Raw genomic sequence first — 20,295 nt, forward strand, 5'->3', positions numbered from 1 at the left:
CATCGGGGGAATGTTGAATCTCCTGCCGAGTCTTTTGCATTCATATGGAGTGATCTTCGTGTGCAGATTTGGTACCAATCCCTCCAGGACCTTCCAAGTGTATATTATCATGCATCTCTCTCGCCTGCGTTCAAGGGAATACAGATAAAGGACCGTCAACCGTTCCCAGTAGTTTAGGTGCCTTATTGCACTTATGTGCGCCGTGAAAATTCTTTGTACACTCTCCAGGTCTGCAATGTCGCCAGCCTTGAAGGGGGCCGTTAGTGTACAGCAATATTCCAGCCTAGAGAGCACATGCGATTTGAAGAGAATCATGGGCTTGGCATCCCTAGTTTTGAAGGTTCTCATTATCCATCCTATCATTCTCCTAGCGGATGAGGTAGATACATTGTTGTGGTCTTTGAAGGCGAGATCCTCTGACATTATCACTCCCAGGTCCTTCACATTACTTTCCCGCTCCATTGTATGGTTAGAATTTGTCGTATACCCTGACACATTTTTAATTTCTTCAAGTTTTCCATATCTGAGTAGTTGAAATTTCTCCTCGTTGAACTTCACATTGTTTTGAGTGGCCCATTCGAAGATTTGGTTGATGTCCGCTTGGAGTCTCGCAGTATCTTCGATGGAGGTCACTGCCATGGTGATCCGGGTGTCATCCGCAAAGGAAGACACGGTATTATGGCTGTGTATACTACAACTGTATTTTGTTTATCCTCTACAGTATCCATGACTTTGTCATAGTGGTCCAGTAGCTGGGACAAGCAGGAGCGACCTCTTCTAAACCCCTGTTGCACTGGGTTGTGTAATTGATGGGTATCTAGGTGGTTGGCTATCTTGCTTCTTAGAACCCTCTCAAAGATTTTTATGATATGGGATGTTAGTGCTATCGGTCTGTAGTTCTTTGCAATTGCTTTACTGCCACCTTTGTGGAGTGATGAACACGGAGTTCCACGAGTCTAGGTGATTACATATACATACATACACACACACACACACACACACACACACACACACGCGCGCGCGCGCGCGCGCAGAAATGAGGTAGTGTGTACTACAGCCACTAGTTTCCTTTCGACGTCTCTTCGCTTTACTGATTTCTCTTCTCCATTTACTTCCTTACATTTTTCCACCCTCTCATATTTGCACAATATTTTTTCCTCAGCCCCGTCCCCTCTTTCCCAGCATAGTATTAACCTAATCTGTGAGTCAAATGTTTCCTACAAAACCATTATGTTAATACATTGAACAAGTATGATCAATATCTTGGGGCAGGAAGGCGTGGAACGTTCACGAGGCACCGTTATTCTCTCTCTCTCTCTCACTGAAGCTTCATTTGAGAATAACAGCTGACTATAATAATATACTAGTAAAGACAAAGAGATGTAATTAACTCTGGCGTATCATTCACTACCAATTCTCTATCAAACACTACATGTTATTGGAATTTCTTTGCAATATTGACAATTTTCTCTTGAAAGTTCCAAGCATTGCAGGAAAGAATCTAAAATTCACAATACATAATGTAGAAACGCACACTGTATAGAACACTTAAGAGTTTTGGTGGAATTTCAACGCGATTCTGACTGGTAACTTCGTGTCGTAGTTTAGGCAGACGAGAGTCGCTTCCACTCCTGTACGAAAATGGAATTCAAAAGCACGAATCAAGTGTTGGCTTGTGTATAACAGAAGCTTATACTGCTATTATTATTATCATAACTAAGTGCTATATCTACAAGGGTCATACAGCGCTATATAATGCTTTTAAATAAATTTGTAAGTCAGAGAAAAACGTTTGTATAAACCCGAGAGCTAATTATAGATTTAAAAATAGTAACACAAAACTGCCTTAAAATGGTTTCAGCTTACATACATTTCCAATAAACTCCACCCACCAGCGGTATTAACACTGAATGCAGCATTCGCATCTCAAGTTCTAAAAGAAATTTTTTTTTTTTTGAGAACCATTTTGTTACCAGTTTTCAGTAACAACAAAAAAAGTCCTTGTGCTAAAAAATTAATACTGAATCCTGTCGGGAAAAGTCTTAAATACATTCTTTGTAGTTGTGATTAGCTTTGAAATGCAACGCATGTGACCGAAAACTGTTCCCACCAGATAACCCAAATATTGTACAGTATTTCTTTTCCCACAAACCCCCTGTGTCCCTTACTCTCCCTGCTCGGAGGGTACACATGGGCTGTGTCCACTCCTGAACAACTTCCTACAAGGTCGATATAGTTCTCAGCCCAGAATTGTTGAGAGCTAATTAATTGGCGCCAGTGTGCCATACGAGTGAGTAATTATTTCGTTCTTATAAAATATATATCTCAGGTATCTATGAGGTTATGTTAGTTTATTAGTGAAAAGACAAAAAACTGACACAGGTCTTAGCCATAAGACGACATATTCACTGTTGCTAACATCATGGCTGGGACAAGGCAAGTCACTTTCATGTGTAGGAATTCTCAAAAAGTACTCTTGAGAGAGAGAGAGAGAGAGAGAGAGAGAGAGAGAGAGAGAGAGAGAGAGAGAGAGAGAGAGAGAGAGAGAGAGAGAGAGAGAGAGAGAGAGAGAGAGAGAGAAATTAATTTGTATAACAATAGGGTATGCTCAGCATAAAGTCGCCATCTCACAAGTGACAAAGAGACAACTGAGCACTCGGGAAAATTCCGTGCCAGAAGGAAATTGATGGATCTTGGGAAACATTGTGACCAGTAAAAGTTATAAAACATTATAAGAATAGTACACATTATCAACAATGTTTTGTATTAATGAAGATGGACGTTTGGCAAGACCTGCCAATAAAGATGTAATGTTTATAATAATAATAGTGAATTGAGAAGAATCAAGAAATAAAAAAGTAATCACAAAATAAACGAGAGGTGGAAAATGATAAGGAATGAACATCAACATGACCATATAAACAACAGTCTTCTTTTTCATTATAAACTAGCAAATTTTTCGCGTCCTTACCGTCAGTCACCGCCACTTTTTTTGTTTGTTTTTACCAAATATCATAATCATTATCACGACAATTACTTTTCACTACCACCAACTTCAACACCACTACTTTCTTACCATCACAACACCAATTAACCATAACCAGCACCACCACTATAATATTTCCTGTATGTCGATTGTTACAAAAGCTAACAAATTTTACACTTGACATTCACAGTCAAACACCACAACAGTGAGATGCTCTGGTGTGGTTTCTTACACTTTTACCTCAATAGTCTTATTGTAACTCACTGAATTTGTAATAGCCATTAATGTATTTCCTTTACCATTAATTTGTGGAACAATTTCAGCACATTATATATAAATTACAAAAAAAATCATATAGATATACAGATCAAGGAGAAAGTATGGGGACCCATAGCCTCGGAGAGGATAATATAAAGTCCACAAGGAAAATAACCGAGATTTAACAAACTGCGGTATGGCCGGGGATAGATCCTGTGCTATTTTGTCCCGCCTCGTAGGAAGCCAAAGTTCACGACGCTCTAACCACTGGACCATACAATCCTACAAACACCATGCACCCAGTGGGACTGGACGTGTTTCATGGTGCGAGGATATACGTGGCCCTGGTAAGCTCAGGGCTATTTTTCAATCTACTCCCGTTTAAATACGAGCCTTGACGAACAGTCTTAGTAGTGTAGATGAACGGTTCACAAAACCGACACGCTGATAAATTAGACACATGTGCAACTCTTGGGTATCTTTATTAAGGAAACGCTTCGCCACACATTGGCTTCATCAGTCCATACCCAGGAGAAACTTGAAGAACAAGAGGAGAGTGAGGTAATCAGTCCCTCAACCTTGAGTCGATGTGGTCAGTCCATCAATCTTGAATAGTCAGTCCATCAAGATTGATGGACTGACCACATCGACTCAAGGTTGAGGGACTGATTACCTCACTCTCCTCCTGTTCTTCAAGTTTCTCCTGGGTATGGACTGATGAAGCCACTGTGTGGCGAAACGTTTCCTTAATAAAGATACCCAAGAGTTGCACATGTGTCTAATTTATCAGTCTTAGCAGTGTAAATTAGCAGCAGAGTGAAACTTCTGGATTAACATTATAGTCATGAGCAATTTGAAGCAGAGACGTTCGGTTTTCTGAGCGACCAGAAGAAGCTTTCTAGGTTTCAACATGAGTTTGGCTGATAATTTACTGTTCTAGATTCACAATACATTCCAAAATTTATCGATGTAATTTTTAAGTAGAATTTGTAAAATATTCCTCTACCAAAGAAGAGTATAAAATATTGTATCGCGAGGAGCGTTCATGCACCTCCTGCTGAGACTCCATGCACCTCCTGCTGAGACTCCATGCACCTCCTGCTGAGACTCCATGCACCTCCTGCTGAGACTCCATGCACCTCCTGCTGAGACTCCATGCACCTCCTGCTGAGACTCCATGCACCTCCTGCTGAGACTCCATGCACCTCCTGCTGAGACTCCATGCACCTCCTGCTGAGACTCCATGCACCTCCTGCTGAGACTCCATGCACCTCCTGCTGAGACTCCATGCACCTCCTGCTGAGACTCCATGCACCTCCTGCTGAGGCTCCATGCACCTCCTGCTGAGGCTCCATGCACCTCCTGCTGAGACTCCATGCACCTCCTGCTGAGACTCCATGCACCTCCTGCTGAGACTCCATGCACCTCCTGCTGAGACTCCATGCACCTCCTGCTGAGACTCCATGCACCTCCTGCTGAGACTCCATGCACCTCCTGCTGAGACTCCATGCACCTCCTGCTGAGACTCCATGCACCTCCTGCTGAGACTCCATGCACCTCCTGCTGAGACTCCATGCACCTCCTGCTGAGACTCCATGCACCTCCTGCTGAGACTCCATGCACCTCCTGCTGAGACTCCATGCACCTCCTGCTGAGGCTCCATGCACCTCCTGCTGAGGCTCCATGCACCTCCTGCTGAGACTCCATGCACCTCCTGCTGAGACTCCATGCACCTCCTGCTGAGACTCCATGCACCTCCTGCTGAGACTCCATGCACCTCCTGCTGAGACTCCATGCACCTCCTGCTGAGACTCCATGCACCTCCTGCTGAGACTCCATGCACCTCCTGCTGAGACTCCATGCACCTCCTGCTGAGGCTCCATGCACCTCCTGCTGAGGCTCCATGCACCTCCTGCTGAGACTCCATGCACCTCCTACTGAGACTCCATGCACCTCCTGCTGAGACTCCATGCACCTCCTGCTGAGACTCCATGCACCTCCTGCTGAGACTCCATGCACCTCCTGCTGAGGCTCCATGCACCTCCTGCTGAGACTCCATGCACCTCCTGCTGAGACTCCATGCACCTCCTGCTGAGACTCCATGCACCTCCTGCTGAGACTCCATGCACCTCCTGCTGAGACTCCATGCACCTCCTGCTGAGACTCCATGCACCTCCTGCTGAGGCTCCATGCACCTCCTGCTGAGGCTCCATGCACCTCCTGCTGAGACTCCATGCACCTCCTGCTGAGACTCCATGCACCTCCTGCTGAGACTCCATGCACCTCCTGCTGAGACTCCATGCACCTCCTGCTGAGACTCCATGCACCTCCTGCTGAGACTCCATGCACCTCCTGCTGAGACTCCATGCACCTCCTGCTGAGACTCCATGCACCTCCTGCTGAGACTCCATGCACCTCCTGCTGAGACTCCATGCACCTCCTGCTGAGACTCCATGCACCTCCTGCTGAGACTCCATGCACCTCCTGCTGAGACTCCATGCACCTCCTGCTGAGGCTCCATGCACCTCCTGCTGAGACTCCATGCACCTCCTGCTGAGACTCCATGCACCTCCTGCTGAGACTCCATGCACCTCCTGCTGAGACTCCATGCACCTCCTGCTGAGACTCCATGCACCTCCTGCTGAGACTCCATGCACCTCCTGCTGAGACTCCATGCACCTCCTGCTGAGGCTCCATGCACCTCCTGCTGAGACTCCATGCACCTCCTGCTGAGACTCCATGCACCTCCTGCTGAGACTCCATGCACCTCCTGCTGAGACTCCATGCACCTCCTGCTGAGACTCCATGCACCTCCTGCTGAGACTCCATGCACCTCCTGCTGAGACTCCATGCACCTCCTGCTGAGACTCCATGCACCTCCTGCTGAGACTCCATGCACCTCCTGCTGAGACTCCATGCACCTCCTGCTGAGACTCCATGCACCTCCTGCTGAGACTCCATGCACCTCCTGCTGAGACTCCATGCACCTCCTGCTGAGACTCCATGCACCTCCTGCTGAGACTCCATGCACCTCCTGCTGAGACTCCATGCACCTCCTGCTGAGACTCCATGCACCTCCTGCTGAGACTCCATGCACCTCCTGCTGAGACTCCATGCACCTCCTGCTGAGACTCCATGCACCTCCTGCTGAGACTCCATGCACCTCCTGCTGAGACTCCATGCACCTCCTGCTGAGACTCCATGCACCTCCTGCTGAGACTCCATGCACCTCCTGCTGAGACTCCATGCACCTCCTGCTGAGACTCCATTCACCTCCTGCTGAGACTCCATGCACCTCCTGCTGAGACTCCATGCACCTCCTGCTGAGACTCCATGCACCTCCTGCTGAGACTCCATGCACCTCCTGCTGAGACTCCATGCACTTCCTGCTGAGACTCCATGCACCTCCTGCTGAGACTCCATGCACCTCCTGCTGAGACTCCATGCACCTCCTGCTGAGACTCCATGCACCTCCTGCTGAGACTCCATGCACCTCCTGCTGAGACTCCATGCACCTCCTGCTGAGACTCCATGCACCTCCTGCTGAGACTCCATGCACCTCCTGCTGAGACTCCATGCACCTCCTGCTGAGACTCCATGCACATGCTGCTGAGGCTCCATGCACCTCCTGCTGAGACTCCATGCACCTCCTGCTGAGACTCCATGCACTTCCTGCTGAGACTCCATGCACCTCCTGCTGAGACTCCATGCACTTCCTGCTGAGACTCCATGCACCTCCTGCTGAGACTCCATGCACCTCCTGCTGAGACTCCATGCACCTCCTGCTGAGACTCCATGCACCTCCTGCTGAGACTCCATGCACTTCCTGCTGAGACTCCATGCACCTCCTGCTGAGACTCCATGCACCTCCTGCTGAGACTCCATGCACCTCCTGCTGAGACTCCATGCACCTCCTGCTGAGACTCCATGCACCTCCTGCTGAGACTCCATGCACCTCCTGCTGAGACTCCATGCACCTCCTGCTGAGACTCCATGCACCTCCTGCTGAGACTCCATGCACTTCCTGCTGAGACTCCATGCACCTCCTGCTGAGACTCCATGCACCTCCTGCTGAGACTCCATGCACCTCCTGCTGAGACTCCATGCACCTCCTGCTGAGACTCCATGCACCTCCTGCTGAGACTCCATGCACCTCCTGCTGAGACTCCATGCACCTCCTGCTGAGACTCCATGCACCTCCTGCTGAGACTCCATGCACCTCCTGCTGAGACTCCATGCACCTCCTGCTGAGACTCCATGCACCTCCTGCTGAGACTCCATGCACCTCCTGCTGAGACTCCATGCACCTCCTGCTGAGACTCCATGCACTTCCTGCTGAGACTCCATGCACCTCCTGCTGAGACTCCATGCACCTCCTGCTGAGACTCCATGCACATGCTGCTGAGACTCCATGCACATGCTGCTGAGACTCCATGCACATGCTGCTGAGACTCCATGCACATGCTGCTGAGACTCCATGCACATACTGCTGAGGCTCCATGCACTTCCTGCTGAGGCTCCATGCACTTCCTGCTGAGACTCCATGCACCTCCTGCTGAGACTCCATGCACCTCCTGCTGAGACTCCATGCACCTCCTGCTGAGACTCCATGCACCTCCTGCTGAGACTCCATGCACCTCCTGCTGAGACTCCATGCACCTCCTGCTGAGACTCCATGCACCTCCTGCTGAGACTCCATGCACTTCCTGCTGAGACTCCATGCACCTCCTGCTGAGACTCCATGCACCTCCTGCTGAGACTCCATGCACCTCCTGCTGAGACTCCATGCACATGCTGCTGAGACTCCATGCACATGCTGCTGAGACTCCATGCACATGCTGCTGAGACTCCATGCACATGCTGCTGAGACTCCATGCACATGCTGCTGAGACTCCATGCACATGCTGCTGAGACTCCATGCACCTCCTGCTGAGACTCCATGCACATGCTGCTGAGACTCCATGCACATGCTGCTGAGACTCCATGCACATGCTGCTGAGACTCCATGCACATGCTGCTGAGACTCCATGCACATGCTGCTGAGACTCCATGCACATGCTGCTGAGGCTCCATGCACTTCCTGCTGAGGTCCCATGCACCCCTGCTGAGGTCCCATGCACCCCCTGCTGAGGCTCCATGCACCCCCTGATGAGGCTCCAGGCACCCCCTACGAGGCTTCATGCACCCCCTACGAGGCTCCATGCACCCCCTGATGAGGCTCCAGGCACCCCCTGCGAGGCTTCATGCACACCTAAGGAGTGCATACACCCCAGGTTGAGCAACTCTGCTCTAGTTTAATTGCAGAACGCTCTGCTCACCGACCTGGATTCGATTCTCAGGCTGGACGAGACACAGGTTGTCTCCTTACACCTGCTATTCACTTAGCAGAAACCACTGTACCCGAGTGTTAGCTAGCAGTTGTGGGGCACATCCTAGGGTAGGGAGGTAGTTTACCATATATCTGACTGGTCTTTGAAATGAGGTGGTATACGTTAACTGCTCTTAGACTGTAAACTCAACTGTGTAAAAAAAACAGCCAGTGCTAATGGCTACATTAAATTAATGGTATATAGTGTCGACAAGATAATGAATAAGACAGATGAACAACATCTAAAAATACGGATCAAAGCTAAGGGGTTGAACACCTATCAAGGCTAAGGGACTGAACACCTATCAAGGCTAAAGGGACTGAACACCTGCTATCATGGCTAAGGGACGGAACACCAACTATCAAGTCTAAGGGGCTGAACACATACTATCAAGGCTTAGGGACTGAACACCTACTGACAAGGCTAAAAGACTGAACACCTACTATCAAGGCTAAGGGACTGAACACCTACTATCAAGGTTAAGAGACTGAACATATCGTATCAAGGCTAAGGGATTTAACACCTATTATCAGGCTAAGGGACTGAACACCTACTATCAAGGTTAAGGGACTGAACATATCGTATCAAGGCTAAGAGATTGAACACCTATTATCAGGCTAAGGGACTGAACACCTACTATCAAGGCTAACGGACTAAAACCCACTTTCAAGGCTAAGGGACTAAACACCCACTATCAAGGCTAAGGGACTAAAAACAATGTCAAGGCTAAGGGACTGTACATTTACTGTCAAGGCTAAAGGACTGAGCACCTGTTATCAAGGCTATGGGACTGAACACATAGTATCAAGACTGAGTGAACACCTACTCTCAGGCTAAGGGACTGAATATAGTATCAAAGCTAAGGGATTGAACACCTACTATTAAGGCTAAGGGATTGAACGCCTACTATCAAGGCTAAGGGGCTAAACACCTACTATCAAGGCTAAGGGACTGAACGCCTATTATCAAGGCTAAGGGAATGAACACATAGTATCAAGGCTAAGGGACTGAACACATAGTATCAAGACTAAGTGAGTGAACACCTACTCTCAGGCTAAGGGACTGAATATAGTATCAAAGCTAAGGGACTGAACACCTACTATCAAGGCTAAGGGATTGAACACCTACTATTAAGGCTAATGGATTGAACATCTACTATCAAGGCAAAGGGATTGAACGCCTACTATCAAGGCTAAGGGGCTAAACACCTACTATCAAGGTTAAGGGACTGAACGCCTATTATCAAGGCTAAGGGAATGAACACATAGTATGAAGGCTAAGGGACTGAACATCTTAAAATTACTTCTCCACTTCTTCTCCAGAGTAATAGTCGCCTCTGCATTACGCTGATAAAAGTCAGCCGCACAGGTAAAATGTCTCGTTAAATTTAATATACTCAGGCGTTGCATACCTGTCTTATTCATCAGATCAAGCTGTGTTTTTATTGGTATTTTCGAAGAGTTTCATGAACCGTTTATTTTTAACGCAGCCTCATTAGCTGCCTCTTTCAGTGTTAATTTTGGCACTCCAAAAGGTGGCTTGTTCTGCTATATAGATCTTAATTATCAAACATAAGTGTAGTCCACTTTTCTTTAGTGTTTTATATTTAGATAAACTTTTTTGGTGCTTCTGTGACTAATAATGAGAAAAGTTAATTTATTTAAATTACTTTTTTTATTTTACCCTAAAATTAACCTAGCAACCTAAATCTGCTTAAAACTTATTAATGCAAAATAAGTTTAATTGCTTTACTTGGAGAAAGTCTTCACGGGATTCATAATAAAAACATTTAAACTTTAATTAAGAAATGCGTTATGAATATGTATTCATTATAAAGAACGTGATTAAAACCCAGCATGGAGACTATTATTTGAGCACAACGGCTGCCTTCCCCGTTTTTTTTCCTTCATGAATACTATTTTTTCAGCTTGAGTTAGTATGCAAAAAAAATCTGAAGCGTGGAGTGTTTACCTTTGGGGTGCTGGTCCTGGAGGGATGATGATGATGACAGGTAACGAGAATGAGGGCTAAACACGGGTCCTCCTGCCCCGGTTAAGCTTGCGTGTTGACCAGCACATAATTTTCAGTGATGTATAACCTGTAATCCGAATACACACCCAAGATAATAATAATGTTTAAGTGACAAGATATTAGTGCCCTTAGTTCCATGGCAACTTCGGAAGAACAATAAATTATTAGAATAATAAGGATATTGCTGCAATCCCGGCAACTGTTAATTCCCGTTCATTCTGTTCAACAGTTTATCTCTGTTCATTCTTTCGAACGTAAGTTAACCTAATTTACACCAACTTAATCTCCATTAAGAGGAAGTGCTACTTATACGAACCATCGATAGATATGTTCCATCAACAGGCTACGAAATAATTTACAACCTTTTTCTCTAACATATTGTTTTAGTATAGTATTTCATATCTTAGGCTCTATATAAATTCATAGATTGTGTGTTTGACCATGGAGGAGAAATCTGACGAAACTGTATATACTGGTCTATATATGAAAAATAAAACAACACAACTCAGGTGATGGTGAGAATTCAGTTTCAAGTTCTACTACTGTGCTACACTACTGTTAATACTACTACTGTTAATACTACTACTGTTAATACTACTACTGTTAATACTACTACTGTTAATACTACTACTGTTAATACTACTACTGTTAATACTACTACTGTTAATACTACTACTGTTAATACTACTACTATTATGAAGAAGACTAACAATAACAAAAGCGTATACTGCTCCAGCCTCATCTACTTTCTCGCTCTCCCTCCTTTGTGCCATCCCGGCCCCCCTGTCTTCCTACCACCTTTCCTCCCTCTCCACCATTCCTCAGTAATATATGCCTCCGAAATACTTGAAATTCCCTGCCCTCTCCCTCATCTGGGTCGGTCAGTCATATTTCACATTCCCATTTCCTACTACTCTAACACCTCCATTCTTGTAGATATTTTCTTTGTTTCACCAAAAGTCAACGTTTACAGTTCCTTACATGTTTTTTTTTTCTTTTGTCAAAACTTCCTTAAATAGTTTATAGATTCTAATTTACTTTTTACGTTTTTTGTCTTTTATTTAAACATCAGCATTTGATGTTATTTAAATAAAAGAATTTTTTTTTCTAGGGTTTTTCTAATGTTATTTCACTTGGTTCATCAAATATCAACGATATTTTGTACCTCATATTTCGATCACAATTTAACTAACTAAACTAGATGTCATCCAGGATTTAAATTCCTTTATTAATTTTAGGCGATATTTTGTACGATCCATCATATTCCTTCCAAATGCAATTTGCTATATTGAATTTCGGGAATTTCTTCTTGAGACAGTAAATCTTATCTTACTGTACGACAATTTTTTTCCTAAACCACTGAGACGCCATGCTTCCTTAAACTGATATTACACGATGAGAAATTTCAATTACTCAGATATGGTAAACACGAGGAAATTAAATCTTCATCAGAGTACAAAACAAATTCTGGCCACAAAATAGAGCGAAACACCAACGTCAAAGACCTGGGAGTGATCATGTCGGAGGATCTCACCTTCAAGGACCATAACATTGTATCAATCGCATCTGCTAGAAAAATGACAGGATGGATAATGAGAACCTTCAAAACTAGGAAGGGCAAGCCTATGATGACACTCTTCAGGTCAATTGTTCTATCTAGGCTGGAATATTGCTGCACACTAACAGCACCTTTCAAGGCAGGTGAAATTGCCGACCTAGAAAATGTACAGAGAACTTTCACGGCGCGCATAACGGAGATAAAACACCTCAATTACTGGGAGCGCTTGAGGTTCCTAAGCCTGTATTCCCTGGAACGCAGGAGGGAGAGATACATGATTATATACACCTGGAAAATCCTAGAGGGACTAGTACCGAACTTGCACACGAAAATCACTCACTAAGAAAGCAAAAGACTTGGCAGACGATGCAACAAAAAGACTTGGCAGACGATGCAACATCCCCCCCAATGAAAAGCAGGGGTGTCACTAGTACGTTAAGAGACCATACAATAAGTGTCAGGGGCCCGAGACTGTTCAACTGCCTCCCAGCATACATAAGGGGGATTACCAACAGACCTCTGGCACTCTTCAACCTGGCACTGGACAAGCACCTAAAGTCGGTTCCTGACCAGCCGGGCTGTGGCTCGTACGTTGGTTTGCGTGCAGCCAGCAGCAACAGCCTGGTTGATCAGGCTCTGATCCATCAGGAGGCCTGGTCACAGACCGGGCCGCGGGGGCGTTGACCCCCGGAACTCTCTCCAGGTAAACACCATGTATAAGTGTTTAAAATTAGGCAATAAATGCGATATAAAACGTAACATCTTTTTTATAGTGAAACATCGCTAATTTTGTCTCTAATTGGTTCACTAGTTTGTGGCAGCCCACTAGCTTACTGTCCATTAGTTCTTCACGGTCCGTTTGTCTCTAATGAATGGAGCAAAATGTTTGCAACCATACGTAAAACATCTGGTGAACTAGGAACTCTTCCTAGTATAATAGGTATCTAAAATGCCACCCATGAAGTTCTTAAAGACACGGAATTTCTGAAGTTTCAACACAACGAAGGGATTGAGTTAGTTTAATATTTTTATTGTGTATCTCATACCCATACTGTGGGCGGTAGTCAAAAAGATTGCAGAGGTACATAATGGGTCCAGGGACTGGACCGCAAAGCTTTGATAGCTGAACAAGTTACAAAGATAATGAACTATTCACACGTCCACACCTGATCGCAATTACAACGAGTTATTAATGCAATTATTAGCTTTATTTACAGGGATCAAAGTCAGGGTATTTGTCCAGAATGGTTTGTAATATGACATATCTTGAACATTTCTGAATGAGTTGTCTCTGAATTTATTAATTTCATTGCATTCCAGTACATTATGACGCAAGGTGCGACAATAGTCCATCTGGCAAAGTTTACATCTTGTGGTGGTGATTTAACCTCCCAAAGATACTTGTGTACTTTGACTCCACTGTCTACAATCCTACCATACCTGTGTCTGGCTTCTGACACAAGCATGCCACAATTTATACCTAATGAGTTGAGGGCATTTACAGATGACAGAGAATAAGCTACAGAGTGTCAGACTTTGATACATGGACGCATTTGAGTGCATGGAGTATGGCAAACAGTTCTGTTTGAAGGGTAGAGGCCCAATTTTTAGTGCGTGCTCCAATTTCTTTATGAGAGTCATCACTCTGTCTGAGATTGAGGCGATGGTTTCCTTCTACGCTGGCACTAACGCAAACATAAGATGCCACTCAGGTACCACTCACAACAGTGGGCTAACACTCTTATTACTTGTTTAAGGTACTCAAACTGCAATAAATTCTAGTACTGGTATTTTTACATCTAACTCATATCTTCTATTTATGTGGTTTGTTCCTGGATTTATTATCTGGCTGTCCATATCAAAGGATTGTGGCTGCTACACGCCACTGAATTAGCAATCATCAAAACAGAAAACCAGATATTTAAAGAATGCTGTAAGATATTATTACACTGGTATTTATTGGCTGTTATATAAACTATGACAACATTTGTGAGGTGACTTGCCTGTCTCGACTCACCCGGGACCGAACTCGGGTTCTTTGTTTGTGAGCCGACAGGGTTACCACTGCACAATAATAATAATAATAATAATAATAATAATAATAATAATAATAATAATAATAATAATAACAAGTCAGCCTAGAAACAGACATTTACATTAACTACCTTCCCCACAGCGCCTCCGACGGCTGGACCTGTCATACCTGCGGACTGTAGGACCTCCAATTCTGATCCGGCTCGTGCCCAGCCTCACGCAAGTCACAGTGCTCAACCTCAGCATGACTGAGACCGTCGACCAAGTAAGTCGAAACCAGATGCTGGGAGAAAGTAAATCTTAAGAGAATGGCAACAGGGAAGAAAAAGAGGCAGAAAGAGTATATACAGGGAAATGGGCAGAAAGCAAAAAAAAAAAACTGTATCAAGACTATCTGCCGAGGATTAATTAGTCTAGGTAGTCTAATTCTGCCTGGATAGTTAAAATTAGAATACTGTAACAAAGAGAGAGAGAGAGAGAGAGGGAGGGGGAGGGAGAATTGGAGGGAAGTTATCAAAAAATGATAAATGCGTAAAAATATTCGTTTCATACTCTATATTCATCCCGAATCCTAAAAAAAAAAAAAAAAAAAAAAAATGCTGACTCTCCTTCCACTCACCCCCTTCCTCACAAACAGGAAAAAATAGCTAGCCTTTGTTTCCAATATGTAACATATATACGGGTAGCATTACACTCTTGATGCACCACTAGAAAATATAACCGGACTAATTCCACTCATGCCCTCCACTCGTCTTGCAGGTGCTGGAGCTCATTGGCCGTCACTGTCCAGAAATTAGGGAACTGGACATCTCCAACACACCCATCACGGAAGCCGGACTTATCCGTCTCTCCTACGACGAAGAGAACGACCGCCCCATGTGCCAGAAGTTGGTTAAGTTGGCTATCACCGGCTGTGTTATCTCTGCCAGGCCCGTCAGTTTCCTCCTGCAGTATATCCCCACTCTTAAGGAGATCGACTATGACGATATCTTCCAGGTATACTTATTATATTCAAGGGAGAGGGTTAAACCAGCAAGGGTTATAGAACGCTTGGGGAAGGAGAGGTAATCAGGTTAGAATCAATTGCTGCTTGTGTTTTTATCAACTACAGGGGAACAGGTAGCTACAATTCTCTGAATCAAGAGCCCTTCCTTAGCATCAATGCAGCTCCTTGAAAGGTAAGGAGGGCCTCCAGGTGAATAATTAAAATTACCGGTAATTATAGCCTCCAATCAATCTCTCATCTACAATATGTGAGTTAGCTGTGAAATATTGATATAATTGAATTGTACATGTACGTTAAACATCTCATGGTTAAACACACTGAGAGTTTACTTAAAGCTAATTTGTGAAATATCTCTTGTGATGATTTTAGTTGAAAATGAAATTGCAACTCTTCAAACGATAATTAATACAATAATAGCAGTAGTAGTTATAACAGTAAAATCAGTAGTAGTAGTGATAGCAGTAATATTAATCACAGTAGAAATAGTAATTAAGTAGTAGTATTTTTCTTATTATTATCTGGAATGTTTACTTTTTAATATACACAATAAAATTTGTGTAGTAACCTCGGAATATAAGCTTAGGAAATGAGAAGCTGCCCGGGTCAAGAGAGGAGAGGGGTCTTGCCTTAAGCTGTCTCCTCAACTAATGGTGTTGTGTATTTAATCATCCGGGAAATATCACCTATCATAAGTTGACTTGTTCAGTGGTGCCGGCACTATGGCGAGGAGGGGAAGGTGCGACAAGAGTGTCTTGCGACACGATAAAGTGGGGTAGACAATGGTCTAGTGGTGGGCCACGACAACAGCAACCATCGGCTTTCCCGTGGTCTGAGTGAAAGAAAAACGAATTATTGTTTTCCTTGATTCTTGTTTCCGACTTCCTTTTTAGTTTCTCAATCATGACTTGATCATAATTCAAGACGAACTGAAAGGTCATCTAAAATTTCATGTACAAATTCTGAAAACGTTGTGAATAAGGAAGTACTAGATAAAAGTATGTTATTGTCACTCTCTTATACAAAATTCACGCAAGCATCTGCTTTCTTTACAGAAGAAAGGGCATAGATACAGTAAAAAAAATCACTAAAGCTCTAACTTAGCAACACGACGGTGACCGGAAGAGTTCACAACTAACCCACATATTGGAGATAAATCTTTAAAACAGTATTTCAGTTAGACGTAGACCATCATCAAGTTACAAATACGAAAATGGAAAATAAGCCAAAAGTCAGGACAGGTGAAGAGGCTACAAGACAACAGAAGTCAGGTGAAGGGTGGATCAAAAAAAAAAAAAAGTGCTTTGAACATATGAGACAACAGATCAGCCCCCTCAAAACTTCAGGACGACCAGGGGCTTGAGGGACATCAGATCGCTCCATTTCCCGTTATGATCTACATTCCATCAATACCTCTATCATCTTTCTGTCATAATTTGATATATTTGATCCCTGGTTATTGCCTAAGACATTACAAATATTGCTGTGTCGCAGACCTGAGACAGTTGGAAAACTTGGTATTGAAGTCTTGTTCGGGCTTCTCTCACTCTAAACAATGTTCGAGTATTTTGTATATCATGAGCGTATGTCCTCTCTCCTTAATAATTAAATTATAATAACATATACAGGGAGAAGAATTAAACCCATAGAAATTAAGCAGCGCATGGGGAAATGGGAGGTCATTAGGTTTCGTCCAAGGAGAGGATAGCTCCTATGCCTTGTATCAAGAGCCCTTAATCATCATGGCAACCCTCCCACCCTTCCTTTGAAGGGTTTCGTTCTCCATTCTTCTAGTGATGTCAGCCCTATTTATTTTTTTTTCTTTTTACAATTTCGGTGAGTTGTACTTGTGCCTTATGAAGTTTTTTTAGATTCCTCGATGCCTTTTTTGTAGTTACGAGCTTGGCGTCACCGGCGTTATTCAGTTCAAACGCGGTTCTGGAGGTGGGTTGACACGTGCTTCTGGAGGTGGGTTGACACGTGCTTCTGGAGATGGGTTGACACGTGCTTCTGAGGTGGGTTGACACGTGCTTCTGGAGGTGGGTTGACACGTGCTTCTGGAGGTGGGCTGACACGTGCTTCTGGAGGTGAGTTGACACGTGCTTCTGGAGGTGAGTTGACACGTGCTTCTGGAGGTGGGTTGACACGTGCTTCTGGAGGTGGGTTGACACGTGCTTCTGGAGGTGGGTTGACACGTGCTTCTGGAGGTGGGTTGACACGTGCTTCTGGAGGTGAGTTGACACGTGCTTCTGGAGGTGAGTTGACACGTGCTTCTGGAGGTGGGTTGACACGTGCTTCTGGAGGTGGGTTGACACGTGCTTCTGGAGGTGGGTTGACACGTGCTTCTGGAGGTGGGTTGACACGTGCTTCTGGAGGTGGGTTGACACGTGCTTCTGGAGGTGGGTTGACACGTGCTTCTGGAGGTGGGTTGACACGTGCTTCTGGAGGTGGGTTGACACGTGCTTCTGGAGGTAGGTTGACACGTGCTTCTGGAGGTAGGTTGACACGTGCTTCTGGAGGTAGGTTGACACGTGCTTCTGGAGGTAGGTTGACACGTGCTTCTGGAGGTAGGTTGACACGTGCTTCTGGAGGTAGGTTGACACGTGCTTCTGGAGGTAGGTTGACACGTGCTTCTGGAGGTAGGTTGACACGTGCTTCTGGAGGTAGGTTGACACGTGCTTCTGGAGGTAGGTTGACACGTGCTTCTGGAGGTAGGTTGACACGTGCTTCTGGAGGTAGGTTGACACGTGCTTCTGGAGGTAGGTTGACACGTGCTTCTGGAGGTGGGTTGACACGTGCTTCTGGAGGTAGGTTGACACGTGCTTCTGGAGGTGGGTTGACACGTGCTTCTGGAGGTAGGTTGACACGTGCTTCTGGAGGTAGGTTGACACGTGCTTCTGGAGGTAGGTTGACACGTGCTTCTGGAGGTAGGTTGACACGTGCTTCTGGAGGTAGGTTGACACGTGCTTCTGGAGGTGGGTTGACACGTGCTTCTGGAGGTAGGTTGACACGTGCTTCTGGAGGTGGGTTGACACGTGCTTCTGGAGGTAGGTTGACACGTGCTTCTGGAGGTGGGTTGACACGTGCTTCTGGAGGTAGGTTGACACGTGCTTCTGGAGGTAGGTTGACACGTGCTTCTGGAGGTGGGTTGACACGTGCTTCTGGAGGTGGGTTGACACGTGCTTCTGGAGGTGGGTTGACACGTGCTTCTGGAGGTGGGTTGACACGTGCTTCTGGAGGTGGGTTGACACGTGCTTCTGGAGGTGGGTTGACACGTGCTTCTGGAGGTGGGTTGACACGTGCTTCTGGAGGTGGGTTGACACGTGCTTCTGGAGGTGGGTTGACACGTGCTTCTGGAGGTAGGTTGACACGTGCTTCTGGAGGTAGGTTGACACGTGCTTCTGGAGGTGGGTTGACACGTGCTTCTGGAGGTGGGTTGACACGTGCTTCTGACACGTGCTTCTGGAGGTAGGTTGACACGTGCTTCTGGAGGTGGGTTGACTTCTGGAGGTAGGTTGACACGTGCTTCTGGAGGTAGGTTGACACGTGCTTCTGGAGGTAGGTTGACACGTGCTTCTGGAGGTAGGTTGACACGTGCTTCTGGAGGTAGGTTGACACGTGCTTCTGGAGGTAGGTTGACACGTGCTTCTGGAGGTAGGTTGACACGTGCTTCTGGAGGTACACGTGCTTCTGGAGGTTGACACGTGCTTCTGGAGGTAGGTTGACACGTGCTTCTGGAGGTAGGTTGACACGTGCTTCTGGAGGGGGGTTGACACGTTGAGGTAGGTTGACACGTGCTTCTGGAGGTAGGTTGACACGTGCTTCTGGAGGTAGGTTGACACGTGCTTCTGGAGGTAGGTTGACACGTGCTTCTGGAGGTAGGTTGACACGTGATTCTGGAGGTGGGTTGACACGTGCTTCTGGAGGTAGGACACGTTGACACGTGCTTCTGGAGGTGGGTTGACACGTGCTTCTGGAGGTAGGTTGACACGTGCTTCTGGAGGTAGGTTGACACGTGCTTCTGGAGGTGGGTTGGTGCTGACACGTGCTTCTGGAGGTAGGTTGACACGTGCTTCTGGAGGTGGGTTGACACGTGCTTATGGAGGTGCGTAGACAAGTGCTTCTGGAGGTGGTTGACACGTGCTTCTGGAGGTGGGTTGACACGTGCTTCTGGAGGTGGGTTGACACGTGTGCTTCTGGAGGTGAGTTGACACGTGCTTCTGGAGGTGAGTTGACACGTGCTTCTGGAGGTGGGTTGACACGTGCTTCTGGAGGTGAGTTGACACGTGCTTCTGGAGGTGAGTTGACACGTGCTTCTGGAGGTGGGTTGACACGTGCTTCTGGAGGTGGGTTGACACGTGCTTCTGGAGGTGGGTTGACACGTGCTTCTGGAGGTGAGTTGACACGTGCTTCTGGAGGTGAGTTGACACGTGCTTCTGGAGGTAGGTTGACACGTGCTTCTGGAGGTAGGTTGACACGTGCTTCTGGAGGTGAGTTGACACGTGCTTCTGGAGGTGAGTTGACACGTGCTTCTGGAGGTGGGTTGACACGTGCTTCTGGAGGTGAGTTGACACGTGCTTCTGGAGGTGAGTTGACACGTGCTTCTGGAGGTAGGTTGACACGTGCTTCTGGAGGTAGGTTGACACGTGCTTCTGGAGGTGGGACACGTTTCTGACACGTGCTTCTCGAGGTGTGTTGACACGTGCTTCTGGAGGTGAGTTGACACGTGCTTCTGGAGGTGAGTTGACACGTGCTTCTGGAGGTGGGTTGACACGTGCTTCTGGAGGTGGGTTGACACGTGCTTCTGGAGGTGAGTTGACACGTGCTTCTGGAGGTGAGTTGACACGTGCTTCTGGAGGTGGGTTGACACGTGCTTCTGGAGGTGAGTTGACACGTGCTTCTGGAGGTGGGTTGACACGTGCTTCTGGAGGTGGGTTGACACGTGCTTCTGGAGGTGAGTTGACACGTGCTTCTGGAGGTAGGTTGACACGTGCTTCTGGAGGTGGGTTGACACGTGCTTCTGGAGGTGAGTTGACACGTGCTTCTGGAGGTAGGC

General features: G+C 46.1%; 1 protein-coding gene across 7 annotated transcripts in view; it reads left to right on the forward strand.

Moving 5' to 3' along the window:
* Positions 1–20,295, forward strand: part of LOC128684832 (F-box/LRR-repeat protein 20-like) — a 169,666-nt gene that overhangs the window by 122,661 nt on the left and 26,710 nt on the right. For all 7 annotated transcript variants that reach the window (XM_070100678.1, XM_070100670.1, XM_053771126.2 and 4 more), the window contains 2 exons: positions 14,379–14,501; positions 14,996–15,232. In XM_070100678.1, coding sequence (XP_069956779.1) covers positions 14,379–14,501; positions 14,996–15,232 — 360 coding nt within the window. The remainder of the gene's footprint in view (positions 1–14,378; positions 14,502–14,995; positions 15,233–20,295) is intronic.

This window comes from Cherax quadricarinatus, chromosome 5, assembly GCF_038502225.1.
Source record: "Cherax quadricarinatus isolate ZL_2023a chromosome 5, ASM3850222v1, whole genome shotgun sequence".
Lineage (NCBI taxonomy): Eukaryota > Metazoa > Arthropoda > Malacostraca > Decapoda > Parastacidae > Cherax > Cherax quadricarinatus.